The sequence below is a fragment of the Protopterus annectens genome, chromosome 3.part1 (genome assembly GCF_019279795.1).
Source record: "Protopterus annectens isolate FY-2018-M chromosome 3.part1, PAN1.0, whole genome shotgun sequence".
In the NCBI taxonomy this organism is placed as follows: Eukaryota; Metazoa; Chordata; order Ceratodontiformes; family Protopteridae; genus Protopterus; species Protopterus annectens.
The window spans coordinates 1435336163-1435353636 of record NC_056732.1 but is presented as its reverse complement, the minus strand read 5'-3'; the positions used below and the strand labels follow the sequence as shown (position 1 = coordinate 1435353636).

At 39.2% G+C, this 17474-nt stretch overlaps 1 protein-coding gene across 2 annotated transcripts in view; it reads right to left on the bottom strand.

The window, feature by feature from the left end:
* The window catches only part of MINDY3 (MINDY lysine 48 deubiquitinase 3), a 2129565-nt gene that overhangs the window by 945016 nt on the left and 1167075 nt on the right, over positions 1 to 17474 (bottom strand). The window contains exon 10 of one of the 2 annotated variants that reach the window (XM_044067502.1): positions 6224 to 6304. The exons of the other annotated variant lie outside the window; for it this stretch is intronic. Within the exon in view, the coding sequence (XP_043923437.1) occupies positions 6224 to 6304 (81 nt within the window). The remainder of the gene's footprint in view (positions 1 to 6223; positions 6305 to 17474) is intronic. 2 annotated transcript variants of the gene reach the window in all.

The window sequence follows — 17474 nt, the reverse complement described above, 5'->3', positions numbered from 1 at the left end:
TAAATGCAGCAACAACCAGGGGAAAGGAACTATTGAGGGCACCATCACCTACAGCAAGCTATTTCACCTACGGGATGGGTATGCACTGAATAAATATATAGTCAGACTTGCAATGCTGGGGCCAGCTTCTGTTGAGCACTGAACTCCTTGAAGGAGAAAAAGTCCTCACAGTACAGTCTTGGGATCTGAAAAGATTAAGGAGGTGTTGGTACAGGGACCAAAGAGACTTCAGATACCATTATGTCTTTTTTATGTGGAGTCTTGGCAAGGGTATTACGAGAATCATAAAAATCATAAGACACAAAATCCTGAGGTATTCCCTCATAGTGACTGAAGTCTTACTGGAAAACACTGGAAATACACACAGATATAGATCTATTTTTTTTTTCTGTGGAAGAAAATCTCTTTGAACGGTGGTGTCTAGTTGACATCCCAGAAACAAAATCCTGTGTGAAGGAGTCAAGGAAGACTTTGGAATGTCCACTTGGAATCCCAGCATGTGCAAGAGATTTCTTTCCCAGAGAGAGATACCAGACACTTTGAAAAAGACTACAAATTTAAGTAAGTTGTCTAAATATGGAAAAATATTGATACCATGTAGCCTGCAATGAGCTATAATAGGAGTTAGACCCTTTCTGAACACTCCTGGTGCAGTGGATAGTCATAAGGGTAGGGGAGAAAACTGATAATGTGACGCAGACACACAAAACTTTAAGAAACGTCTGAGCACTGGATGAATAAAAATGTGATAAGCATCCTTTAAGTCTACTTTTACAAGAAAACTTCTAAGAGGAAGAGGCGGTAACAGGTGGTAAAGTGACATCATTCTGAATTTGGACACTATGACAAACAGGTTTAGGAAAGAAAGATCCAGATCCATGGAAGAAGCAACAACAGTGTCATATACACACTACAAACAATGACCTGTGCAATGGAAGAAACTAAGTTATTTAAAGCAATTTTTTCCACACACGATTAAAATGCAGATAAAAAATTCCTCATACTTTCACACTTTGTCAGAACAAACTTTTAACACATGAGCCTGACCATTCAAAATTCTGAAAATCAAAGCTGCAGAAGTATACACTTTTTCCCTTATGTAGCAATACTTTTCCCATCCTTATCAGAAAGAGTAGGATTGGAATTCAGTAAGTGCTTACCAGCAGTGGGATCAACTAAGGCTAAAGCTGCTGAGTCAGGTTTGGGAATAGTGTATAAAAATTTAAAGACTGAGAAACGTTATACAGCCTGCCTTTTTAGGGGCAGCTGACTCTCAGGAAAATTGCAGGCAGTAACACATGCATATCTTCTAAAGCAGGCAGAGGTTTTCCGTTTCTTTTTGACAGGAAAAATGGGGCCAGCCATGTCATTAATGGCAGCAGCTGTTTCCCATGGATGGGCACAGCATTTTGACACAACAGGGAAACCTTCCCTGTTCCCTCTCCAAGGACTGATAAGAGCGGTTCTTCCCTTGAACACCAAGGGGACTCCAACAGCCCTAGAGGACTTGGCTAACCCCTGGTCCAGAGTGGCTGTAGGTGCTACACTAGAGTGATCTGGGGTAAAAGATGAGTGGCCTGAGGTAAAATAAATGGCCACAGCAGAGTCACCCACCTGTGGCCAAGGCAAACTACTAGCTTGTTGTGGTGGCAAAGGCATCTTTGCTTAACATTTTTCTTTTTGTGGCTGGAAGAAGGACCAACTGTGGGACCGAAAGTCTGTTCCATGGTCAAGCCAAAAATGGTGTCTCCTTCCCAGGGAAGACAAGCAGCAAATGCTGGTGAAGCTATCAGTTCACAAAACTTATTTTTCTGACACAAAAAACACACAGTAAAAAGCTCTAACTCATTCCCTCCAATAAAGCTATTTTCAGTGTGTACCTTTAACTCCCACTGGGTGGGGCTTGAGCCTTTAAATAATTAAGTTATCACCTTACAATTCTAACAAATACTCATTGACAGAGGTCAAATATCAATACCATTGTGTTTGCAATCATGTATACGTCAAGATAAACTATTCTGATACCTTGTATGTAGCATGGCTTTGGAATTACTAATGCAAACATGAGCAAGAAATAACTGACGCCTAAAGGCGCAGTAGGAGGCAACTGCAGAAACACCTGGAGGCGCACTCGGCCGTAATAACTCTATGCCAGCCTTATAAAGGAAAAATAAATACAATTTCTACCAAAAAATTGTTTTCAGTTTGTTTGCTTTTAAGCTGGCTGAAAAAACAAGTGCTCAATTTAAAAGCATGTTACAGTCTTGACAGTCTATTGAAACACAACACTTCTGAACGTTCAACATTGTTGTCATTCAACAACATGATAGGAACCCAAATATTACACCATATTAAATGTATTTTTCTTTCCCGTGTCCATATTTCTTCTTCAGATGTTTCCTGATCTTCCTGCTTCTCCTTAGTTTGGGGACTCACTCCATCATGCTGTGATGTAACCTGTGTTAGACCTTCTGCACCAAATACTTCACTTTGCAGACACTCCATAACTTCAACTTTTATTTAACTTCTACTTTACTAATCTTCTTTTCTAAGTTCCATATTTGTGATATTTTTTTTTTATTCTGAAATGTTCCATATCCAGATGCTTTTGCCTGTATTTCTCTTCAAATATCTTTGGGCCTGCCTTCTTTATATTGATTGATTTCACTTTTTCCTTTGCAGAAATATTGCACCATATCAAATCTCTCTTTCTTTCCCATGTCCATATTTCTTTTTTATACTTTTCAAATATTTCTAGGTTTTGTTGTTTATATTTTCTCACTTGCACAGATGCTTCTTTTTACAAACAGATCAAAGTTTCTTGATCTATATACTGTTTTTCACAAATCTGGTGTATTAATGAATGCAAATTTTCATTTGAAGCTTCTGACAGTTTTTCTTTTGGAAGTATTTTTCTTTTCTCTAATTTCTTTCTTCATCATTTTGTATATCTTGTGTCTGGAAATTCTTTGTTTTTTGCAAAATAGTAACAATACAAAATTTCTTTCTTATAATCAAAAATCCACTCTATCGTCTTTATGGCTCTTTTTTGGCCTATCCATTTTTGTGGACTGCTACTTCCTTCTACAACGGGGGGAGCATCCTCCCCCGGGCCTGGCCTGGCCCCATTACTGGAATGTTTTCATGATTTGAGGATTCTACACTGTCATTTTTTCCAGTCCTGGCACCAGTGGCCTACCACGATTGGGCACTTTTTTTATCCTGGGTCTTGTGCACCCAGCTATCTCTTTTAATTTTTGACCTACTTCTGTCCATGATATATGCTATATAAATACAGTCTATATACCAGTGTCCCCTTGGTGAGATTTTGTAGAAAACAGGGTCCACCTCGTGAAAGTACTCACCAAGATTTGAGGATGAATTCAATTTCAGCACTACTACTACTCTCCTTTGCTTGCTGACTTTTTATCTCTCCATTCGAACCTCTCACCTTCCCTAGTGAGACAGAGCACATTATGCAGTAGATAAAAAACAAACATGTGGTAGTGATGTATGCTTGTATAAAGCACTAACTTCATTCTTCATCCTAATGTTATATAAATGCTCATACATTCCATTTTTAAACACTTTTTAGTTCTGCCCACATAGAATGCTTTGCGTGTTGTGCGGACTGCCATATAAATAATAAAATTCAAACTGGCATATGATCTACTTGTATTAATACAAAAATGTGGATACATCAATAACAAATGTACACATACTGCAGTTCTCTGTCATGTAAAGTTTATTAGACATAAAATGTTTATTCCTTCTGTTAACCAATAGCCTTCAAGGTTTCCTGAAACTTTTGGGACAGATTTTAAGATTACCAATTTTCTGTAAAGCACCCCAGGTCTGCTTCTTACCTACATAGTACTTTGACACCACAGTGGAAACATGCTTGTCAAAACATATTTATCAAATGCATGGTTATACACAAGGTTACTAACTACAACTTCTCCAGGATAACCATGTAAACTAAATCTACCATTCAGATCTTTCATTGCTAAAATTGAGGCCTTCTAACATCATTATAATTTAAAACTGGAGGGTGCCCACTCTGCTTTTGGTTTTCTCTGTCACTCAAGTTATATTACTCCTCAGAGTGGCAAAATACACTGGCCAAGATATGCCTCAGATTAAAAAATGTTATCATCTACCAGAGAAGCCCTATACGTTTGATTCTGGCTGAATGGGATTATGCTTGATAAGCAATACCCATCAACAAGGTACACAATCAAAGGCACATATAAAGATGATACTGGTTTATACCACAGCATTATGACTTTGATTTGAACACACACCACTCTGCAGTTTCATTTTAAGGGATTTTTCTGCTCTTGCAATACAACATTTCACATTAATTAACTGCATTATATTTTCATGTCTGACACAGAGGAGCAGTGCAGACATAACATCATCTTACTACTGTAACTGAGAGTGCTGCAATTCTGAAAGGCTTGTACACAACTGTTTCAATTTATCATGGGGTACGCAGGTCCACAGCCTTAGATGAGGTTAGTTAGGAGTCTACTACTAAAAAAACTTTGACCAAATACCTTGTCACCTGCCCATTTATTTACTAAACTCAAATAGAGTAATACTATTTGTCTGCCTAATGTGATCTTCAAGGGTAGAATATTTAGGACATGCCAATAAGGAAGCATTCAAGACCTCTTGAGCAGTTCCACTCCCTAGAGATTAAGACATAGAATTGTAGCTAGTTTATCTGGTGCCCTGTACAGATCCCCAAACTGGCATTCCTCTCAACCCAAAGTTGAGGAGCAAAAAAAAAAAGGGAAGAGCTATTATCCTGTTGCAACTCTAGCAAGCTGCTTGCAAAACTGTCAAACCACAAAAACAAGGTAATAGGTGCCAACAAAACGACTCCAACAATACTGAAAGCAAACGGCACTGAGAAGAAAAAGAATGTATGACCGTACAGCAGCAGTTAACTTCTGTAAACCTTTATTAAAACAAAAATTATAAGTCATATAATCATAAACGCTTAACTTGTTCACCATGTTTTTATTTCTCAAAACGAAACTTCATCAGATGAAACAATGCCTACAACCAGCTGGTTTATATATGCTACTAATTAATCTAACCACCAATGAAAGGACAGTATCTATACATAATTAAAATCAAATCTGTTTAGAACTTGTTTTATACATTATTTTATAACCATAAACTCATAAGCCAAGAAAATCTATCTATTTAAAAATACTGCTAAAATGTTTTTAAAAAAAATAAATATTCTGCATCCATAATATAAACTACAGATTTAAAAACCTTCAAAACCTTAAAAACCTATTGATTTTGTTACCTAGACCTAACTATTTATTAATAAATAAGTCCATCTAGTGCAGCTGCCAAGCTATGAATTAATAAAAATTAAGTTTCTTTGTGTCACATACATAGGAGACTAGACTTTAGTTTAGTCCTTCAGAAAGACAAAAGGTCAGTTTTAATGGCTTTGTCCAATTATGATTTTATGACTTATGATTTTGGTTTTAATAAAGGTTTACAGAAGTTAACTGCTCTTATACAGTCATACATTCTTCTTCTCAGTGCCGTTGCCTTCAGTATACACTCACTCACCTCATACTAAGGGCTTAAGTGTTTTTTCTGACCCATAAATGAATCATCAGCATTTAGAAATCAGTGATGATACCGTACTCACACCGGCTTGCTACAGTAGTTAAATCACCACTCACTAAGAGCATTTGCAGTATTGGTATTCTTTTAGCAATATTAATACTGCACTTCCACATCATCGGCATCTGCCATCCATGCCCCCTTGGAGCATTCACCCAGAACAGCTGCACCCTTTACTTCACCTTAATTACAACTTTGATAATATTACTGAAAAAGCACTCCTGATCTGTGATCTCCGCCCTGATTCTTGACAAAAAAAGTTGACAGCAATGACTAAATAAATTAAAACAAGTATGCTGAAGTGGGAAGAAGTTGTTCTGTGGGAGTACCTGTTAGGTATAAACTTATAAATTAAAAAAATTGTCTGCATGTCAATATCAGAACCAGGAAAATAAACAAGGACTGACAGAAGTAAAAAAACAAAACAAAAAAAAAACAAACAAAAAAAAAAAAAAAAAAAAAGAGTCAAGAGTATAAGTAGTATTTAATACACTTTTAGAAAACCAGCAAATGCATCAACCTAGCAGTTTGAACTTTACCTAAAGATTTCAAGAGAAAGTCATACCTTGGAAAAGAATACTGTAAGATGAGTTTCACTGCCAAGGACCCAAACAGGGTATCTGGGAGACTTCAGGAAAGCACCAACCTGAAAAAAAATTATTTAAACAAGTAATCTGCAAACTGCAACTTAATCTCTATTAAAAACACAACATAACAACCGTTAGTAAATGGTATATATCCAGCCAAGATGGTATCAAGCTGAGTAGGGCAGATGTAACTTCTCTGTCCCCTGCAATAGTTTTCAGACTTTCATGTGAGATCCACAGATGCTCCTAGTTAAAGTGAGATATGCTGTCTCTCTAGCAGGTCCTGGGACTTCCAAGAGGTCTCCTCTCAGTGAACTGTGCCAGGTTTACCTATCCCTTAAGCAACAAACCCAAAGTCATACTCACCAGCTAAGTAAACCCATTCAGTTGACATCTCTTAACCTGGAGGAGCAGCAGCTCTATTTTGAGATCTTCCCTGACTGCAAGCTCTTCGCTCTGTCACAGAATGTGAATCCAGCATCTCTGTGAAGTAATCTTAATCTGCTTCTTACACACATGACCTCATCCTTTTAGTTACTACCTATACCTCAGGGTAGGTAAAGATGATTTCACAAACTGGTAAAACGATAGCTTTGCCCTATACTTCAGTTCCTGCTTCACAACCACAGGCCAAAGAATACCTGCAGTAGTGCTTCTGCTAAACCTATCACACAGACAACCTCCCCTCTACTCTTACTCATAAATGAGCTATTATATACTTAAACTCTTTCACTCGCATTAACTCACTTCTCAATCACTGACAGCAATTAACTACTTTTCCAGACATAACTATGAACTTGAAGCCAAGAGGACATCATCATTTGCAAACGATAAAGATGCAACACTCGTCCCCGAACTGGATACTCTCCAAATCTTCACTGCTCCTTGATATCCTGTCCAGGAAATCATGAGCAGGAGGGGAAATACACCCTTGGTTTAATCCTACACAAATCTTTAATGTATTTGACTTAACAATGAGAATGCAGACACAAATCTTGCTTGTCAAATACAAGGATTAAACGGCATGCAACATCTGCCCTACGACCCTGCACTGCTACAGCAACTCACTGAAAGTCATACACCTTCTTCAGGTCCACAAAACACATGCTGACTATGCTGATGAACTTCGAACATCAGTGCAAGGAAATAAAAACTATGTGGACCATGCTGGTTAACATAATAACTCCTCCTATAATAATGCAAGGACAAAGAGCTGATCCAGTATTTCACATGAACATTGAAGAAATCTGTCCATCTGAATCAAAGGTTAATTTATCAGATGGAGTTTTTGTTACAGCACCTTGGCATATGCTTACCACTGAGGCAGAGAACCATGATTACGCTAAGTGGAGCACGATCTCCTGTCCTCCTTTAAGAAAATGTGGACCATAGCTCCAATCTGCCACTCTGGGGTACTGATCCTGTTTTCCACACAGCAATAACCATGACACACTGACAATATCCAAACCTTGAGCATTTCTGGATAGACCTCTCAACTCTTACGGGCTTGCTATACCTGGATCTATGGAGTAGAGGGATGGAGCGCTGACTGCAACCCAGATGACTGGGGTTTGACTACAGGCCCCAGCACTGGAGGAGCTCAACAGGGAAGGATGCAGTGAAAGATCATGGTCCTTTCACATCTCTGTGAAGCAGGAAGGGTGTTGCATGGACTAAGAGGCACACCGTGTGGTGAAATCTTCTTGGGGGAGAAGGGAGCAACTACTGCGAATGCTGTAGAGAGGTGGACATGGCATCTTGAAAGTGTCTCCCCTTACAGAAGTGAGAAGTCATTCATGGACAGCAAACTGCATGGTACTCCCTGTGTTGTGTCAGGTGTGTGTACGATAGGAATAGACAGAAACTGAAAAAATCCCTGAGCCACCCCTGACAGCCGGCTGGATGATGACCCCACTGAGATAGCTCTTGCCTGGTGAAGGTAAAGAATGGGGTGATAGACTAAGAGGGAGTCTGATGGTCATCAGGTAGTGAGTGCAATCACTCTTACAGGTTTGCCACCATGGAACTGTTTAACCTGCACAGTGATTTCATCTACAGAAATGGATCTAATCTCACTAGCTGCATTTGGCACTATCTCAAAGATGGGCATGTCCATAGAGTTTGGGCATTTAAAGCCTTACAGATACATGAAAATCATGAATAAAACTTCACAGTTTATAATATATGTTAATCATAAGGAGAAATATTTTAATTATGTTTCAGAATACAAATTAAGTTATATATTGTGTGACATTGTTTCTCCACAGCAAATACCATTTTACACTTAAAATGAAATGGTAAAGAACATCTGTAAAGGTATCTCACCAAAACAGTAAATCTTTATGTGCATATGTGCTAAAAAATAATAAACTAGAGACCAAAAAGGCTGGTCACCTATATCAGCCAGTAATCTGAAGGTATATATTTTTCAATCTTTAATTTATAGTAAAAAAAACTTAGGAATGCAATAAATACAATGGCAACAGAAATAAAACAAAATTATGAGCAAGTAGATGCCAGTAGGCAAACAAAACATAACCAAGAACCCTCTAAAACAGTGAAACACAAAAATCCTACTGCACAATGTTGCCAAGTGCAGGCTTTCCAAGCTTTTAACTGTTTTAAGATCTACCTAACTAATATGTAGAGCATGGAAGACTGATTTACGCTCCAAGAATAGGAAAAAAAGACTAGGTTTTAAGCATGTTTCAGACATCAAAAAGGTACTTAAGCTTTTGTTAAGCAACACTATGTGTTGCTAAGACTGGGTCTAGTACTACATACCAACTGCAGCAGAAGCTAAAACAGCTTTAAAAGCTACCAGATACTTCACCCTGCCACACTTTTAAACAAAGAGAGTGACATACTGAAGTGTTTCACAGCTTATAAAGGCATTTGTTTTTTCAGAGAAACACTTTGCTTCTGCGCAACATCTGTGTGCCAACAGCAGTAAGTGCTTCATAGCTTTCAAAGATTGTAAAACACTTTTTTCTGTAACTGGTAGTACATAGAGCCAATAATTATTCACACACTAAAGAGAATTATATTGGGTCCTGATAATGCTTATAATGCATTTTTGAAATGCATGTCAAGATTCACCCCTTGAGCTTTGTTCTCAAGTTTAACTTCTTGGCATCCTTGTGTCAAACACATAATAGGCCAATTAAGATTGGAGAGTCAATTATAATCTTGTATATCACTTCAAGTCAAGTCCAATTATAACTCTTTTAATACCAGTTCTTTTAGTCCCACAAGGTTCTATATTTGGACCTCTTCTAGTCTCTTTCTTTATTAATGTTCTCCACAAGACTTTCCATAATAAATGCTCATAAATCCATCAAGACACTAGAAACCGCCTATAAAATGGCTTCAAGCAAATCTGGAACAGGTTAACTAATGATATATTCATAATGAAATCTTTAAAAAAAGCTGCTGTGTGCTCTGGCATTTCAGAAAGACTTAACCCTTAAATTTCATCTGTATAAACGACCAGCAGGTAACCCTCTTCATTACATATGTGCAAAAATATATCTGGGTTTATACTTCTACCAACATCTTAATCTTAACTAATGTACTAAAATCTTACAAAAAAATCATTGCTTAACATTCCAGAAAGTCAAACGGCTTGCAGATACAACCATACCTCTCAACCTTTTAAAGCACAAAATAGGGACACTATATATTGCTCTTATAAACTTAGAAAGTTGATACAATAACAAGTTTTGTATCACCATGAATTTTCTAAAGGATATGAACTCAAACTCAATTGTCTGCCATTATTTTCTGACTCCAGGCCTCAATGATTTGCCAGAAAAACACAATTTTATGAGAAAAAGGCCAAAAATATGAAGCAAAAATGTGGACATGTGGCGAAAATCTGGACAGTTGAGAGGTAAGGATACAGCAACAGCTACATACCTACTTACCTACCAAATATACTCATATTTAAACAACTAAATATGATCCCACACTTGTTAATAAACTAAACACAATGACGATGAATTATTAATTTTGTGACACAGAAAGTAACATCCTCCATACATCACAATTTAACCTTACCATTCCCAAGACAGTGTTTTCAAAATCTGCACCAACCAGTTGGAAAAGAATACCTTGAAATATTAGAAAGGGCAGCAGTCTCTCCCAATTCAAACAGCTGATAAAAGAATGCGTCTACATTCAGTTAGAAATGCAACTGTTTCGCTAACAATGGCTACCTCAATGTACATTAAGAGCTTAACTCACTGACTACATTAAGAGCTTTGCTGTACCAAATGTCACTGTAAAATAATTTTATACTTATTTTTATATTACCCTGTAGAGATAACACGCAGAGCAAAATTATTTATTAATATTACTTTTTGATGACTGAAAAATATGCATTGTTAGAAACTGTTGTAATAAATTGTAAATACTTTATTTCTGTATCAATATTCCTGTTAAAACTAACTTTTCTACAATTTGTGTTACATTCACTCTTAGACAAAAATATTGCTCATAACATATACCAGAACAGTAGATCTTTATGTGCATATGTACTCTAGTAACAAACCTACTATCCAGTGTAAGCTAGCAAAGAACAGCAGCAAAAGCTAAAACAGCTTTAAAAGCTATTAGATACTTTACTCTGCCACACTTTTAGACAAAGAGTGACAGAGCGAAGTGTTTAGTTTATTAGCAAGTGTGGGACCATATTTAGTTGTTTAAATAGCATAAAACTATCTCCAAACATTGTATCAAGCTTTAACTTATGACTGCTTCAAGTTGCACAACTTAGCTACTGTACATGAATTTACTGCATGTTTAAATTTGCTTTGACTTTCCTCTTTAATTTAGCATGTATACTACAATTATGATATTTGATCATGTATTCCTTGTTCTTTGCCTACTTGATCTGGTCATGATTGGCATTGGCCCTTGGACTGATTCACCCAACTGGTTACAAAACAAAAGTAAATAAAAACAAATACAAATTCAAGCAAGAGGTGCAATGCAGTGGTTGTGCAGTGACTACAAAGAAACATTTGTAAGTATATATCATTTTCACATCAAAAAGCACTCTGCTAAGCTGAAAGAGCATGTTTCTCAGCTCTAAGAAGCCATGGCAAGCATTCAGGTACCCATGTCTCCAAGGAAGGATCATAAAGAGCACTATTACAGTCCAAGATACTGCAAATATTGAGAAGCACTAAGACCACAGCAGGCTCTGGGGGGATAACAGTGACGCTACTTGTACAACTTCACATGTTTATTTCATCTCCGAATGAATACAGGTAACAAAATTATGACCACGAATGGTACTGGGGGCTCTCAGAAGAGATGTGAAGAATTACAGGTTAACAAAAATGGTGACCAAGAGGTAACTTATAAATGCCTGGCCCTCAGCATCCTATTTGTATGCAGGACATCATTATTCTTTCAGGAAAACTTGGCTAGGCTTAGAAAGGCCCCTTGGGCCATTAAGCTAGTAACAGTACATGAATCTGTGAATCTGTAAGAAATATGCTGGGAATTACAAAATGAAAAAAAAAAATCAAGAGGGAAATGAAGGACCCTGCAGTAGACGGAAACTATTTTTTGGAAAACACCATTCTTGGAGAATTAGATTTAAGTGAGGCATGGAACAGGAAAAGAACAATTGTGTAAGTAAACCTGCTCAAATAGATCAGTGTTGCAGCTACATGGGATGTATCCTGCCAAGGATCGGACTTCTGGCCAGTGAACAAAAGCTTTGGGGCACCTTCCATATGCACAGTATGACACAGGAAACAATACTCTGTGCTGGAATAAAAACAGATGTACAGGTGCCAAACCTCAGAACTGTCTTACCTCTCACCAAAAGACAGGCTGGAATAAATAATCAAAAAGATCAAAGCCCAAATTTGGGTATCATGTACTGGGAGAAAGGAGGGTAGGGTCAGGGGGAACCCTGACCTAGTGAAGAGCTAGAAGGATAAGGAATAAGACCCAGTAAGGAGCAATAAAAGAATGAAATGAAAAAAAAAGTGTGGTAATGGGAGGGTTGCAGTATTGCAACAGTAATCTATTTTAACATATGCTATTATGGTATGCTTACTTACATAACTGTACTATGTTTATTCTTCTATCACTGTTGCTGTTGCATAAAGCTAGATATTGGATGACTGCCAAAGCCTTGAGTGCCAGGGAGAATGATGAAGTGTCATAGTCCAGCAGCCCCTGAAGAATAGACCTAGCAAATCCTGTTCTGGCCCTGGAGAATGAGTTAGTCTAGTAATGTATAGCATAGGCATGTACAGCTGAGCAAGTTGCTGACTCAAAGAGTTTCTAGAGTCCACTCCTTTCCAAAATGCCACAGAAGTAGCCAGGGCTCTGGTACAATAAATGTTGACTTTCTGAGGGAGGTACTTACACTGAGAGAATAACAATAGATGGAATGGAATAACTTTTCAGAAAATGTCTGTTTTGATGCACGTCTTTCCATCACATGAAATGAAGAGCTGATCAGAAGTTTTAAAATCCTTTGTCCTGTTAACATAGACATTCAGCGTATGGAGGATTCTGTCCTTCCTGTTTTAGGTTCAGGAAAGAACACAGGGAGATGAACAGACTCATTTAAAATAAATCTGAAAACCACCTTAAACATGAAGGAACAGTTAGTTAAGATAACCCTGTCACTAAGAAATATGAAAAAGGCTGTGACTCCATGACAGCTTGCATCTTAGGTACCTGCCTAACTGAAGTTAGAGTCGAGTAAAGCAGCTTCCCATGCCAAGAATTTCAATTCAAACTGATAAGTGGGTTCAAAAGGTGGGGCAGTGAGTGTTTCCATGGCAATGTTGAAATCCTAAGGAGGAGTTTCGAAGTGGATGGATATGCAACACCCCTTTCAAAAATTGTTTTACCTGGAACAAAGAAGAAAGGGTGATCTAAAACCAGACAAGTTGAAATGGCAAGATGAACCTTAATGAGTAAGAAAGGCCTGACTTGAGGAGCTTAAACAAATATTGGAGAATCAGAGGGGCCTCTAAAGTGGATGAGTTCTGGTTCTTCTTGTGGTACCAACTACAAAATATCTTCCATTTAGCTAAACAGGATTTTTAAGTATCAGGTTTTATAGTTCCTTTAATACCTGCTGTACATCTTCAGAGAAGAGTATCTTAAGTAGGATCAAACTTCTACCACCCAAGCAGTTTGTAGGTTCAAAGGAGGTTAGTATGCTAGTGGCCCTAGAGCCTTTACAAGCTTAGCCTTGCTAATCCCAACTATCTCCATTTGTTCTTTTTTGTGTAGTTTGAAGACTGAATTTATGAATAGAGTAGGTCTGTGATAAACAATGGCTACTGCTGTCCATGAGGGAAAATGGTGCCACCCCAGGGGTGAATTTGCTGTCTCACATCCAATCATCTAGGTTGCGTTTGAATAGGGTCAGTGAGGAGCTCTGTTTTATATGAATAGGAAGTCTATTGGCTATAGTCTTTATATGAATAAGAAGTCCATGGCTAGGCTTGTATAGGCCCTAGGGCCAATAGCCTAGTACCAACCTATGAACCTTTTCCAGAGAAGCAGAAGCCTCTAGGATACATAGCTGTCTCTCCAGCATGATCTATTAATGTCACAAGCTAGGTTGAGATCTCTAGAGCAAGTGACTCGAGCCATTTTACTTGCGGATGTGCAGCATTTCCATTGGTCAGGGTTGGAGATTGCCCTACAGGCCAAGCAAAAGTCACCTCTCAGTAGCCTATAAGATACAAAGTAAATTGACAGGGCTTTCAGCCTGTCTTTGTAGGTCATGGTTTGAACCCCCTGTATTTTCTTAGTGAGAAACCTCCAAGGTCTCCCCAGCTGCTGCAGGTGTCTGGTGAGGTACATTCAAAAAGGTGCATTGTACTCTATTAGTGGTCTGATGAAAGTCGAGTACAGAGGCATTATAACATCCCCTGACCTGGATGCTATGCTCTTGCTTATCAGGTGCCTTGGAAGGCTTTCCTTACCACTGTGGAAACTTGGTGGTCAAAGTTCAGATTGCTATCAACCTGTATTCCCAAGTCTCACACCACTGGGTTGGAAATCAGGGGGTGCTGTCAATACTGTAATTTGTAAGGAATTCCATTTTGTCAGAGGGAATAATAATGCATTTTTTGTATTTAGTTTTAGACCATGGCTTTCGCACCAATCATTTGTTTGTGTTAGCCCTTCTTGCAATATGCTGACATAGTTGGGGGACGTAATGACTGCTCTCAATTTGCAACTATCAGTGAACTTGGTGAGCCAAAGGCCATCTACTGCCTGGACTTGTGAGAAATAGATGCCAAACAGTAAGAGGCCCAGCACACACCCCTGTGGTGCTCCACTGGTGACTTGTCTACTGGTGCAGGTGGAGTCACCAATTTTGCTACAGTGTATTCTGCCGGGTGGATACCCATCTAGTAACATAAGGGTTAATCTGCATCTGGGAGAGTTTCTCAATGATGCCAGAGTGAGGAACTGTGTCAAAAGCCTTGGTAAGGTCAAGATAGGCTTTGTGCACTGTCTTACCTTTGTTCATGGCTTTGCTGACATTCTCAAAGATGGCTACTAGGTTTAATAAGCATGATCTACCCTTTACGAAGCCAAACTGGGTTGGGTCCAGTGTTTGGAGGTCGCCTATGTCCTCGTCGATGAAGTCCATGATAATTCTTCCCATGGCCTTGCAGATGAGTCTGGTTAGACTTATGGGTCTGTAATTCCCAGGGTCAGTTGATAGCCTCCCCACCTTATGCAGGGGGATTACTGTTGCCATTCTCCATTCTGGAGCCCATAGCCAGTTCTCAAGCTATGATTAAAGAGAACACCAAGTGGATAAGCTAGTTCTTGTTTTAGATTGTTTGGTGAACAACCTGGGATATTATCTGGTCCCACTGAAGCCATGTTTTTGGCCTTGCCAAGCACAGAGATGACCTGATCTCAAGAAATACTAGGCAGACAACTGGTGTCATGAATGGCTTTTGGATATGGTAGGGAGGGATAGGGGAGTGACGTTTGCACTGAACTGGTCAGCTAGCAGACTGGCGATATCTTCTGGTGTAGTACGAGTGATCCCATCTACAACCATTTTAGCTGGACATTCCCTTTTAGACTTCAGATGTAGTTAATGAATGCCTTATGATTACTCTTGGCTAGGGATGTTATTTTAGTTTCTTAATCTGCTTTAGGAGACATTAAAAGATTTCTGATGTTCCTGTTTAAGCTTAGGAGGGAACTCTTCCTTGCAAAGTGATATCTCTCTTACTTTTGGACAACAGTTGCTTCCTCTTGTTATATAATCTGTTTATACTTTAAGTCCACCATGGTGACTTATTTTCACAGGAAGTCCTGGTTTTGATCCAGTCAGGTATGACAGAGTTTAGGCAGTCATTTAAGTGTTTGTACAGGGTATTTGCGTACACTTCTGCATAGTGTTCATTGACATCTGCTATTGTGGGTGGTATGAAGCTTTCTATACCATCACTTAGTACACTATAGTTAGCTTTGGTGAAGTTTTTTATAATTTTTGTTCCTGTGAGGGTGTCAGTTGCAGACCTTACTTCAAACGAGACTGATCTGTGCTCTGGCCTAACCAGGGAGGGCATCATGTATAGGGAAGTACAATGACCCACCCATGTTGGTAAGTACTATGTCCAGAACATTACAGCCCCCTAGTGGGAGTGTAAATTAGAAAGTTATGTACTCACCATAACGTTCCATCTGAGTAGGTAGTTCATTTGTCTGCAACCTGTGGGTTACGGATCCGATATCGGATCCGAGCCGGCAACTTGTTTCAAGCTAATGGATCCGAGCTCCTAGCTCCTCCCTTCACCCATAATCCCCTGCTAACCCTCCATGACCTCAGATCGAGTTTGCCTCTCCATATACATCCAACAAAGGATATCTAAAAAAACTAATAGATCCAAAGAAGGTCAGGGGGAAGGAGGGGGGGATGGTTGCAGACAAATGAACTACCTACTCAGATGGAACATTATAGTGAGTACATAACTTCTAAATCTGAAGTAGGATTGTTCATTTGTCAGCAACCTGTGGGACAGGGTCCCCAGCTACCTGCACCCTGGGTGGCCACCATGGAAGGATATTACGAAGCACCGCAGAGCCAAAGGATGCTCTCCCTCTAGAAAGCAGGTCTAGCTTGTAGTGGTTGATAAAGGTATGAGATGAAGCCCAAGTGGCTGCAGAACAAACATCATCCAAAGGAACTCTAGACTTGAAAGCCGCAGAAGTAGAAATGGAGCGAGTGGAATGAGCACGAACTCCTTCTGGTGTGGGTCTACCCGAGGCTTGATGAGCTAGTAGGATACATTGGGAAATCCAGCGAGATAAAGATACTTTAGAGATAGCTTTCCCCAAGTTAAATTTGGCAAAGGAAACGAACAGCTGGTCGGATTGTCTATGGCCAGCCGTCCTATGAGTATAAAAACGAAGCTGCCTATGAACATCCAATGAGTGCAGCTTGTATTCACCCTTATTTTGATATTTAGGGAAGAAAACCGGTAAATTTATGGATTGGTTTATGTTGGTTTCTGATGCTATCTTGGGAAGAAAGGAGGGATTGATCCTGAGGTACACTCTATCAGGGTGAAAAATCAGGCATGGAGGCTTCACAGAAAGAGCCTGAAGTTCCGACACTCTTTTCGCTGAAGTAATGGCTACAAGGAATGCTGTTTTCCATGACAAGAATTTGAGATCCACTGAAGCAGCGGGTTCAAAGGGTGGAGCAGAAGAACTAAAGTAAGATCCCAAGGGGGTATGGCTTCTTTTACAGGAGGTCTAAGTAAAAAGGTACCCTTGAGAAAGGTTTTACACAATTTGGCTGACATCAAGGGTCCTGTATCATGTCCCACATGATAATGAGAAATGGCTGCCAATTGCACTTTGACAGTTGAACAACTAGCGCCTTCTTGAAAGAGTTCAGTTAGGAAATCTAAAATGGATGGAAGAGGAGCCGTAAAGGGATCTAGATCGTGGCGCTCCGCCCAGATGGAAAAACGTTTCCATTTGCTGTGATACACTTTCCTGGTGGAGGGCTTATGTGCTGCCACGAGGATGGCTTTGACTGGTGAAGAGATACCGAGTCCTAACTAGGAGTGGAACTGGAGCAACCAAGCTGTCAGTTTCAGATTGTCCAGGTTTGGAGTTGGCAAGTCCAATGGATGGGAGATGAGATCCGGAATGGGATCTAGAATCCAAGGGTGATTCACTAGGTGAGACCACAGGTAA